At 37.1% G+C, this 12,459-nt stretch overlaps 1 protein-coding gene across 2 annotated transcripts in view; it reads right to left on the reverse strand.

Moving 5' to 3' along the window:
- Positions 1-12,459, reverse strand: part of Nell1 (neural EGFL like 1) — an 824,312-nt gene that overhangs the window by 595,023 nt on the left and 216,830 nt on the right. For both annotated transcript variants that reach the window (XM_070032057.1, XM_070032056.1), the window contains exons 6-9: positions 11,594-11,666; positions 10,378-10,460; positions 4,500-4,634; positions 3,245-3,347 (exon numbers count right to left, since the gene is read on the reverse strand). In XM_070032057.1, coding sequence (XP_069888158.1) covers positions 3,245-3,347; positions 4,500-4,634; positions 10,378-10,460; positions 11,594-11,666 — 394 coding nt within the window. The remainder of the gene's footprint in view (positions 1-3,244; positions 3,348-4,499; positions 4,635-10,377; positions 10,461-11,593; positions 11,667-12,459) is intronic.

Here is a 12,459-nt window from a genome sequence, read left to right on the forward strand (position 1 = left end):
CAGTCACATGGGACAAACAGTAACATGAGAAAATAACTTAGTGATTTGTATCAAGGACACTAAAACTGTCAAGCTTTGGCCCAGGTATTCTACTTTGGACAATTTTTCTTTGAGAAAATACAGAATGGGGGCAGGGATGGGAGGGCAGGGATGGTAAGGGGAAACATAGGACGAGGCAGCAATGCTTGGTAAGAAATGTACTCATTACCTTGCTCATGTAATTGTAACCCCTCTGTACGGTATTTTCACAATAAAAAAAAACTTATTGATAAAATACACTTTCTATAGTAAACTTATTACTGAAGATGAATTTATAGTAGTAAAATATGGAAAACAACCTAGACACATAATAGTTAGGGAACAGTTAAACAAATTATGCAACAGGAAACTATGAGACCAATTAAAATTAAATGTATACAAAGTATATTCAAGGGCATGGAAACATTTAAATGATAATGATAAATCAATCAAGTAAGATATAAAACTGCACAGTATGACCTCAACTGTATACCAATGCACACAATATAGATCATGAAAATGAAATCCTCTGAAATTTCAGAGTTAACTGTTTCTATTAAAGTGATGATACTTGTAAATTTTCTATCATTACTTAATCATCTGGATTTGTTAATGTTTATGCCATAAACATAGTGTTTTAATAATATGAGGCTTCAAATTCAAACTGCACTATGGAAGGAAGGAAGGAAGGAAGGAAGGAAGGAAGGAAGGAAGGAAGGAAGGAAGGAAGGAAGGAAGGAAGGAAGGAAAGAAGGAAGGAAGGAAGGAAGGAAGGAAGGAAGGAAGGAAGGAAGGAAGGAAGGAAGGAAGGAAGAGAGGGAGGGAGGGAGGGAGGGAGGAAAGGAGGAAGGGAGGGAAAGAGAAAAAGGAGAGAAGGAAGGAAGGGGGTAAATAAAGAAAAAGGAAGACAGGAAGAAGAAAAAGGAGGGAAAGAATGATCTGATTAAAAATTGGCATCCTATAGGTAATTATCAAGATCATTTGTTTTCAAAGCAAAACAAGCACACCGTCATCTGTACTGATGTACAGCATGCCAATTGAGAACAACATGCTGGTGGTTTTAAAACATTCTAAAGCAAAAAATTAAAGGATTAAAATATGCAACACCTGAAGGACTTAATCCTTCTAAGTTTAAGCAAATATTTCTAAATATTTACAGATCTGCACAGGTAACAAAATGATGAACTAAAATAATTCCATAGTGTTAACAAATCTCTCATCATTTTTTAAATTCTTCATCTACTGGTAGATATATCTAATACCAAAATTGGAAAGAATAAAATGTGTCTACTGATAGCTATCTTTTCATCAGACACTAAATCAGAATTCAACATCTGGACTTCTGAGCTATCTGTATTGCCAGATATGACTTGTTAAAGCTTTTGGAGCAGAAATGAGAAAGTTCCTCTCATCACATTAACTCCAAATGCACCTCCAAAGCAATGAGTGTGCTGTGATGACAGCAGGAAGACAAGTATTATCATGTTCCTTCCAAAACAGTTCAATAAATATCTGCGATGGTGTGGCCAGTCACCTGTTCCCTTCCATTGACATGTTAGGCAACATCCAATTCTAAACAAACAAACGAACAACCACTGTGCTTCAAAATGTACTGGTATTGGTATGCGGTTTCAGTTTGAAAACTAATGATCTTGAAAATTACCCATAGGATACCACAATTCCAACCACCAGACCTCTTCTTCCTTTCTCTTTTTCTTTCCTTCCTTTCTTTCTCTTTTTTCTTTGTTTCTTTCTCTGTTTTCTTTCTCTCTTCCTTCCTTCCCTCCCTCCTTCCTTCCTTCCTTCCTTCCTTCCTTCCTTCCTTCCTTCCTTCCTTCCTTTCACTTGCTTGCTTTCTGCAGTACTGGGGTTTGAACTCAGTGCCTCCCCTTTCCTAATCAAGCACTCTACTACTTTTGCCACATGCCCTGTAACCTCTCCTTTCCTATGGAAGACTACGTGACTTAATGAAAAAACTAGTCAGCAAATGTAGTTTGCCCAGGTGCTGGTGGTTCAAGTTGAATAACCCAGCTACTAGGGAGGTTAAGAGTGAAAAGACTGAGGCCTGTCTTGAAAGAAAAGGTTTTGAGATATATCTCAAAAATAACTAAAAAGCTGGGCACCAGTAGCTCATGCCTGTAATCCTAGCTACTCGGGAGACTAAGATCTGAGGATCACAGTTTGAAGCCGGCCCGGACATGAAAATTGATGAGAGTGGAGCTGTGGAGAAAATCAGGAGTAGAGCTGTGGTGCAAATGATAGAGTGTTAGTCTTGAGCAAAAGGAACTCAGAGAGAGTCCCCAGGCCCAGGGATCAGCACACATGCACATGCATGAGCACACACGTACATAGGTGTGCACGTGCACGCACACACACACACACACACACACACACATACACAAACAAAACTAACAAAATCTAGGGCTGGAAATGCAGTTCAAGAGGTATAGCACCAGCCTATCAAGTGCAAAGCTGTAAGTTTAAACAGTATTGCCAGAAAAAAAAAATAGTTTGATGTCTCACCAGCTTTGTGAGCTTGGTAATTTCACTTCCTTAAGTCTAAACTTCCTGTAAGGTAGAATAATAACGTAAAATTATGCACCCGGTACTGTATAAGGTGCATAACAAGTAATGATATGTTTAACTCTTATCCTCTCCTGCGTGCTCAACTTTTTCATTTGAAGCAATTGAAACAGATGTGAAGGGGATTGTTAAGTCATTGTATTACATGCACAAGCCAATGCCGCTTTGGTTCTCTAACTGAATTTCATTTTCAAATTCCTAACAAAGGCCCTTTAATGACAAGAGAATCTGGCCCAAACCTCCAGAATCAAAAACAGAATTTGGCTCTTAACTAGGTCATCAGAATTAGAAGATTGAAGCCCAGGGAACTTTGGCATTGTGAGTTTACAGATTAAGCCCACCCAGTTGTTTGACCCTAGATCTAATCCTTTATAAAAAACAAGTGGTCTCCATTGAGCATGTGAGAACAGTAACTAGAGTTAATAAGAGGGAATTTTCTGAAGGGGAAAATAATGTCAGGTAACATTATCTGCCACAGCAAAGGCAATTAAAATCTTGGGAGTCTTTAATCATATATTTAATATGACATCAACTGCCAGTGCTTTGCTTCATCAGTACCCATCAACAAGGTCTTGAAGAATAGAGGAAAATATAAGTTAACCCAAAGCACAGAGGACCACTAGGACCCTTAGTCAGTACTTACGTCGGCAGACCTTACAACACTGGCCAGCAATGTGCACAGGAAGAGAATCTGAGGAGCAATTGAGAGGGGGGCAAGACATTCTTCGGCATTCCACGGAACCACTCTGAGCAAGGGAAGACAGGAGAAGGAAACTCAGGAGTGTTCTTTGAATGTTTCTGCTGTAAGAAAAGTTCACATCTCATTCCCCCAAACCTCATCAGGGAAACAGAAGCAGTGTGAGGAATTCCCAGTCCACTCCACCACCACAAATCAAGTATTTTCTTCAGCTCGAATGAACTCACATCACCTCAATTACTTTTCTGATATACATCACTGGCTTCATCCCACCTGCCCATGTGGACTAAGTAGATTAGGCCGCAAACAAAAAGCCTATTTTTACAAGAACATAAATAACACCGTTTGCAGACCTTGTCAATCATTTTTGAGGCTCTAGAATCCATTTTGTATTTCTGTGGACAAACAATGGCATTCTTCAGATATTTATCGAGTCATTTCAGCAGGACAGGGTTTACATACTAATTTCTGTATGGGGCCCTTGTACTTCTCTGAAATGAGTCTACAAATGATGGATATCCTGAAAAGCAGAGAATGGGGAAAATGTCCTGCAATTCTGATGATAGATACCTTCCAAAATACAACACAAACATGCAGAGACTAATTACACCTTTTTCGTACTCATTCTAGCAGATAAGCTAGCCATTAGGCTGCATGAGAATCTTTTCCTTTCTCTAAACTTCTACTCTGAAATTTTCAACAAGTTTATTAATAATATCAGGCCAAAACCAGGCACTGATGACTCACACCTGTAATCCTACTTACTCAGAACTGAAACCTGAGTATCAAGGTTCAAAGCCACCCCAGTAGGAAAGGCCATGAGACTCTTATCTCCAATTAACCATCACAAAGTTAGAAATAGAACTGTGGCTCAAGTGGTAGAGCACCAGCCTTGACTGCAACAGCTATGCAACGGAGCCCAGAACTTGAGTTAAGTCAGGCCTCAGTACTGACACAAAATCATAATAGTAATAATACAAATAATTCAAGTGAGAGTAAGTCAAGAGGGAGGAGATTTTAATGTCTGAGTTTTTAGATAAGAAATAACAATTCTCCAGCACTGACTCACAACTACTCACACTACTAAAGAGGTAGTGGGTTCAAAGGAGTCAATATTATGCATTAAGGAGTCCAATTATATTGTAAGTAATGAGCTTATCTCCTTAAAATGGCTCAGTGTTCTATTTATAATTGGGCTTACCTTGCATGTGCAGTTCCTGCACTGGTCACCATCAACCCAAGAGTCTTGGTCACGATATAGCAGTCCACTCACTTGACAGGTCTTCTCACAATGACAGTTTTCCAATTGACTAAGTCTTGTCTCTGCATAATTTAGCTGATAAAGAGAGACAGAGAGAGCAATGGAGTGTGATTTGTGTCATTCAACTGCATTGTCCCAACTAAGATACTGCACAAGAAAAAGAATAGATCTCAGCAGAGAGAAAGACAGACAAACAGAGAGAAAGAGAGAGAGAGAGAGAGAGAGAGAGAGAGAGAGAGAGAGAGAGAGAGAGAGAGAGAGAGAGAGAGAGAGAGAGAGGGAGAGAGAGAGAGAGAGAGAGAGAGAGAGAGAGAGAGAAACAGAGAGAAACAGAGAAACAGAGAGAAACAGAGAGATGCTCAGGATAGTTCACCGGTTCTTAGCAGGAGCTGTTGCTTTGTTTCATTTTGTTTTGGGTTTATTGTATTTAATACAAGGTGAAATTACTTGAAAGACATATTGGCTCCTAGGTCTAATGAACACCAAAGGATACATTAAACTGTACCTCCAGAGCCACATGGGCATTTAGAAAGGGTGCTTTCAGCTCAAGATGAATAATGAATATGTTCCCCAGGACCAGTTACAATGTTTACATTTATTCCCTACTATCCTCTCCGTGTTCCTTCCATATTAACTGGAGTGTTATGGTATACAAGCCAGGAACTCACTGCTTCTTCTCTGATGAGAAATTCCTGAGGTGCGTGCACCTCTCCAGAGGTGGAAGGAACACATATCATCTTCCAAAGAAAGTTCTTCAGAGCCCTGGATATTTGAAACAACATTCTGGACTAGAGCTGTGAAATCTCTCTGTCTAATCTGTGAACATCTGAGCTTTCTTGCACCATGAGATTTTCCTTAACAACTCCTCCCAGTATGGTTCCAGCCTTCTCTGTCCTAGCCACTCTTCATTCCTCTCTTCTGACTCTACATCATCCACTCTATTCCAAAAGCTTCACTGGATGGGTGTCTGTCTAGCACGTCTGAGGCTTGGGTTTGATTCCTGGCACCACACACACAAAAAGAAAAATCTACCCCTGAATACAGCACTTTGGTCTGAGATGACTATTGTCATATCCACACTAAAGAGTAATTTAGTCAAACAGCAATTATTACCCTTTTATCCTTCCCCTTACATAAAGACTGTCATTACTGAAAAAAAAAAGTTCATACTCATCATGTCCTAATTTTTTTTCCTTCCCAATCACACTATGCCTCCTTGAGTTGAGTGTTTTCTCCATGCACATCATTTCAGTCTTTGGTCCAACAAACTTCTTTAAGGAGTAGTAGTTAAGCCTGAAAAATCATTCCCAGATTCTTTCTGTGGTCTCATTCTACACATATTTCTCTTAGTCCTTCATAAGAGAGATGCTCTCTGGAAATGGATTTCATATATATTTCTCCCCTATAGGTCTGCCATTTATCACATTCTTTCTCCAGACTTGTGGGATTTCTCAGGAAACTTGATGGCTGTTCACCCTTGGTGAGAAATGGCAAAGGGCAGAGAAAATAACAAATAGGATCCTAGATAAACCACAAACAACATGGTACTAAGGTGACTCTGCATGAAAAATCAGCTACCTAGGACTTCTTTTAATAAATATGATCATTCAAAAACAAAATCTTTTTTTTTTAAACTTAAAACTCCAGCCTAATCATGGAGTTTCTAGAGTCTATGATAGTTAAGATCTTTGGGAAATCTTTAAGAAACACAGATAAAATCTATTTCTAAGAATTTTTTGAGGTTAAGTAGGTAAACTAGATAGATAGATAGATAGATAGATAGATAGATAGATAGATAGATAGATAGATAGATAGATAGATAGATAGATAGAGATAAGAGATAAGAGATAATAAAAAGGACTTAAGAACTCATTAGTATTATCATTATTGCATTTCTGTTAGTCCCAGTAGTTCCTACATAAGGCTGTGATTAACATATGACCTACAACTGAAGAAAAAATAGTTGAACTGGATCCAAATACCTTCAAAACGTAGCTCATAATGTAGTCTCTGCTTGTCAGAATAAGGATTCTTCATTGCTCTGAAAACTTTTGGCAACTCTAGATGGAAGCCTCTTAAAGACTATATAATCCAAAAGGCAATTCAGTATCTGTTTAAGTTCCATAAATTTCTAGGATCTTGGTTAAGGTTAATACTAGCAATTACCAGTACTGATCCAATAAATCTGAGCTGTTTTCATCTATAGGATTCCATTCCTGAGGAAAATGTGGGTTTTAATGTACTAGATTTTGTTTTCCTTCAGATATTTGTTTTTTTAAAAATATATGTTTAGCCTTTGCTGACAGCCCTGAAAATCCCTAATCTCTATTGTAATAATAATAATAATGAATCAAACAGATACAAAGGCAAAGGGATCTTAAGGCAAAAAAATCCCACTAACTTTTCAAAGCCATTTAATATGTAATCTTCCTTTCTTTTCACCCCTGATAAAGTCTATAATAATAATAAAGGAGAAAAACAACTCTGAGTCAAAAAATGAATTGCATTTTATGTCATTGGTATTAGCATGGTGAATTTATACAAGTTCATTTTCAAAAGCTATTTCTATACTACTTGCTTTCTCTCAGAATGCCTGAAAATCTAAAATAGATATGACATCAAACCTACAGCTCGATTCTGTTCCATCTTTGTTTGTGCATTTACCTAAGTGACCACTGGCTCTATCATTTATTTTCAACGCTATACATGGAAAGATAGCCAGCAAGGCCCTTTGCACAGAGACAGGGTAATGAATAGATCTGACTACATTAGCCACAGGGTAGATTGCTTTTTGCCTTTCCAGTACTACTTGGTGTTTGCAATATGGAAGAGGGGGGAAATGAAATTCCTATTTTTAAAATCTAAATTAACTGAGAAATTACCAAGCTCTAGTGTCTCTTCTCCTGATACTGGAGAGAGGAGGAGATCATAGCACTGGTGGAGTTGGAGAGCAAGACACCTGACTAGAAGGTATGTGACTCCCACAATGATAAAACCACCTAGGAGAACTTTAGAGTAAGCCATAGCGTTGTAGAATCTTGTAGATCTTTAAGGGTTCAAGAGAGTAACAACAAAAAGTAGAATTTCATACTGTGGGTAACCTTCATGCACCTTCTCTGCTTGAAGATGTCTGGTTTTGTCAAATTGTCAGGATTTCTCCAGGGGTATCTTATCTACCCTAGTCTCTGACACTGAATGTAAGTGAGTATAAGCTGTTTCTATGATCTATTCTGTCTCCAGCAAGGGCACAGTCATTTCCCAACACCATCAGCTCTAAAAGGAGAAAAAGAACAATGAGTCAGCCTAAGTAGACCCCTGGGATTTATTTATGACTGGTTTTATCTGCCTTTGGCTAACAATTGCTGTCCAGATTGTGCACGAGGCTTGCTCTCCAGGAGGATGCCAAGTTTCTACAAGCTTGATTCACATTCACTCCCAACAGATAACCAAGTGAAAACTTTACCTCTGTTCTAGGAAGAGATCAAACATGCATTCTCCCTTTCCTTTCTTCTTTTTATCCTGCTGGCATCAGCCACCTTTTTCTCTCTGTCAGTCATTCCACCATCATAGTTCTTTTTCATTTCTCTTTCCAATCGCCTTCTCTCCACTGCACACTTTCTCAATCATGATTCAACATGCAGGATAAGACACCTATACTCAGGTCCCAACTCTGCTACCCACTACCTTAAAAAAAGTGATCTAACTGTTCTGGATGGCATTCTTCTCATCTATAAAGTACACTAGTAAACAGCTCACAGAATTATTGTGAGCATAAAATAATAATGACTATTTAAAAAATCTTAAGCTTTGGAAGGAATGTATAGAAAATGCTCAGCAAATATTACCTAGTGTGCCTGCCTTTCTACCTTCTTCTAGATCAATGTTGAAAAATGAAGGCCCAACAGGCCACATCTGTTCCACTTATTTTTGTACAGCTAAAAAATGGCTCTTATAGTTTCCAATGGTTATATGTTAAATTATCATAAATGATTATTATATTTAGGTAAAAAGAACTATATTCATAATATCCTCAATTTTGCCTCTTGGCTTGCAAAGCTCAAAATCTATTAGTTGGCAATTTATAGAAAATATTACCTGTTCCAGATTATTATATATTCAAAATTATGCAATAAAAAATAAGTATCCAGTTGTAGAATTAGAATTCTACCTGTTTGGAAGGAACAGACCCATAAATCTGCCAAAGTGGTGGGAGAAGGGGCATTTAAGGTAAATTTAAACATTTTCTGCTAGCAATTTCCCACAATTAAGTTTTTTCTGCCTCACAAATGCTCATTTTATATAATGGTGTTTTGAGGGTAAAGATCATTGTGGCTCCTAGACAATATCTACCCAAAAACAAAAAAAGTAAGAAAGAAAAATGAGATTCCCTGCAATGGGAAAGAATGAGAAAGGAAAGGGCATTGTCAAAGCCTGAGAATGGAGAACCGCCATCACCTAAGACTAAGTGGCATGTTTCTTGTTCCAAAAATTTGGTAGCATGCTAAAATATAATTGACAGTATTGAGATCAAGCAGCTTCAGACAATACGAAATAAAAGCCTCTATATGCCACAAGCGAGGATGGCAAATAATTGCCTGCATTTCACATTTCCGCCACACTCTGAAGTAAAAAGCTAATGCTTCAGGTCTTGAGCCCCAGTCTCATTCTTTCTCTTTGTAAAAATATTCCATCTCTCTTTTACAGACAAAGGAGAGACTTGGGCTTGGCCAAAAAAAAATCTAGTTTGAAACAGAAATGTTGTTTTTAGTGGCACAATCTATGGGCCCGGGCCCAAGATACAGCCCAACCTCCCACTCACATATTTACCCACCATTTTTTTTTTTCCCCTGTGTCATGGCTACAGGCAGGGAGCAGTCATAGCTGCAGGTGGAACGGGATTAATGTATCATTTCCACTGTTATTAAAATACTTCCCTTTGCAGAGTATAATGTCTCTTAGGCTCAACCTAATTCTTTCTTGGCCCTAGGCTGGAATTGATGTCCACGACTGATTGGTATCATAACAACAGCATTAGACACATTTTCTGGTTTTATTTTCCACTACCTTTCTCCACAAAACTCAGGCTTTTCGTTATGACTTTCTACTTTATAAATAGGTATTCATGTGCTAATTATTCACATTTTTGGTTCAGTTTGTCTATGTAAGTAGTTCTAAAGAAGGACATTTTTTGCTCAACATTGCCTCTTTGTGCATTACAGGACACAGAAAACATAGGTCCTCACACAGAGCTTGTTTTGTGAATGACAGAAGGGAAAGATGCCTAGTTATAAAAACTGAAGGTCTTGGAAGGCAATTTTGCTTCCTTCCCTATTTAGCTCAGGGCCAATTCTGAAGCAAATCACACATTAGAAATTTGATAAAATACCTTCCTATGACTATCATCTGTTCCTAACAATAGCTATTTTGTCTTTCCTGATTATTAGCAATTATTCTTATACCAAAACACCTTGCTTTATAAGCAGCAGTGACTCTGATCATCTATCATCTCACAATGCTATTATTAATAACCAATGGGCAAATCCCTTTTCCACTCATAGAAAATCTACCAGTGATACATACTGCACCTCTTGCTTCAAAGCATTTTTCAAGAAAAACATTTCAATACAGTCTAATAATATCAGAATCTGAATGGTGACGCTTAAAATAGGTGGTCATATTTCCAGTAAGATAAAACATGTTTGTACTAACATATTGCAGATGTCAAAGCTAAAAATGTTTCCATTGCAACCTATCACTCTAAATTCCAGATAGGACAGAGAAAGAAATGAAACACCACAAGTGAAATTTAGATACCTACTTTTGCAGTCATCTTGGCCAAGAGCTCCTGTAAATCCATTATTCCTTGCACCAGGCTTAAGAAATCACTGCAGGTTGGGCAAGCTCAATAAAGAAAATATAAAAATATATATATTGATCTTGTGCTAATATAAAAAGACAGTTTTGAAACAGTAGTTGTTTGACTATAGAAGGGTTTTACCTTTTTTACTAAATCCTCTGTGAAATCACAGAGGATCAAGGCTAGCTTTGCTCCTTTTTTTTTTTAATAAGAAAAAGGAAAAAAGAATGTGGGAGGGGGTGTGGGAGTGTTGTTAACTGAAAAGAAAAACAGTATGATTTCTTTTACCTTTTTTTCCTCAGAGGGGTTTCAATTTGAGGTGTCAATTTATGTGTACTATGCATTTTGGGCAAAGTCACCTCTTCTATCATTCTTCATGCCCCTCATTTATCTAAACCCCAATGGCCCCTTCAAGCTTATTCATTTTTCATGTATATAAATGGAGTATTATATATTCACCTACTATTACTATTTCTATTTTCATTCATCAGACCCCTTGTTTTAATCCCCCCCACCCCAAGCAGCCAAGTCATATTTCATCTTTCTGGTATTCACTCTATTGAATGCTATGTTAATTGCTCCAAAGAGTTACAACATAATCCACAGATGTATATACCATCCTTTGTAGTCAATTTGATCATGTACACATCTGAGCTGGTACCTAGCTTGACTATTACAAATATTATGAATAGACTTGCAATGCCCAGGAGTTGTAGGTACAATCTTTCAGCTAAATGTCCAAGAGTAGTATAGCTAGATCATAGTGTAGCTTTATTTTTAACAATATGACATTTCTAAATTAATGATATATTGTTAAATAAAAACCCATGTTTTGTTGGCAGATAAATTCAGAAATGTAAACTACTATATAAAAGGAAAAAGTCAGCTCATATATATGTATGTGTGTGTGTGTGTGTGTGTGTGTGTGTGTGTAATACAAACTCATTATTATAACCACTACATGTCTTCTCTTTTTAACTTAGTAAAAAGTCATGTCATTTTTAAATGTTTAAAGGCACAGAAATGCATATTATCATACTTGTTCACTATCGTCACCATTTCAGAAATTAACAATGTTAAGTAGTTTGTATGTATCTTTCTACATGTATTTCCATGGTCATTTGAACAAGTTATATAATACTTAAAATTCACAAATGATTTTAAAGCTGCTACTTACTGCGATTTAGATTTGGGCACTGTGTTATGTATCCATTTGGCATAAAGATGATTTTCCCATCTTGGATGATCCCCTTGATAAAGAAAAGACAAGTAACAATAAAAATGACATCACCAGTTCAAATGGCCATGCAGGTCAGATTACTTTTTAGCAAAACTAGTGCATTCAAAATGAGAAGTGGCCTTTATCCACAGTACACTACTTCAAATCACTCTCTTGAATCTTGAGAAGTACATTCATGTCGACAAAGCCACAATTAGCCACCACTGGTTAATGTCGATGAGATCATAGCACCAAGGATCTAGCAGGAAGTGTTCTTAAATTATCATACCAAAAAGGCATTCCCCCATAACAATTTTCTTCAATGCTCTAATCATCCTGACACATTAAATATGGCTGATTTTATAAAATATTTTTAAAGGAGGAAGAAAGGTAACAGACTAAAATGTTTATGCATTGATTCATTTAGTCAGGGAAATAAAATTAGATATTATCTTCACTCCCCAAGTAAGTAGCATTGAGTCCTTGCTGCTATATCATAAGACTCAACATCTGTGAGTAAAAATTGGGTCTTCTAATATTGGAATTCAATCTGGAAGAACACCCTGAACTTAAAGTTATCAGGGGCAGCATCCCTCAGTGGAAATACTGATTGAGCATTTGGATTTTTTGAGGTTAAATTTAAGATTCTGTTTTTAGGTTTGTTATTATTTTTAGAAAGATTTTTTTTTAGATTTGATAGAAAAGATATTACCGAACAGATGGAAGATGTGGAAGCTGGTTCAGAATACTGAGCTTAAAGTATAAATAAAATATCGGCTTAAGATAGTGCTGCAAGTCTTTCTGAGGGAGTAACATTTAACATT

This window comes from Dipodomys merriami, unplaced genomic scaffold, assembly GCF_024711535.1.
Source record: "Dipodomys merriami isolate MVZ:Mamm:240054 unplaced genomic scaffold, mDipMer1.0.p SCAF_21, whole genome shotgun sequence".
In the NCBI taxonomy this organism is placed as follows: domain Eukaryota; kingdom Metazoa; phylum Chordata; class Mammalia; order Rodentia; family Heteromyidae; genus Dipodomys; species Dipodomys merriami.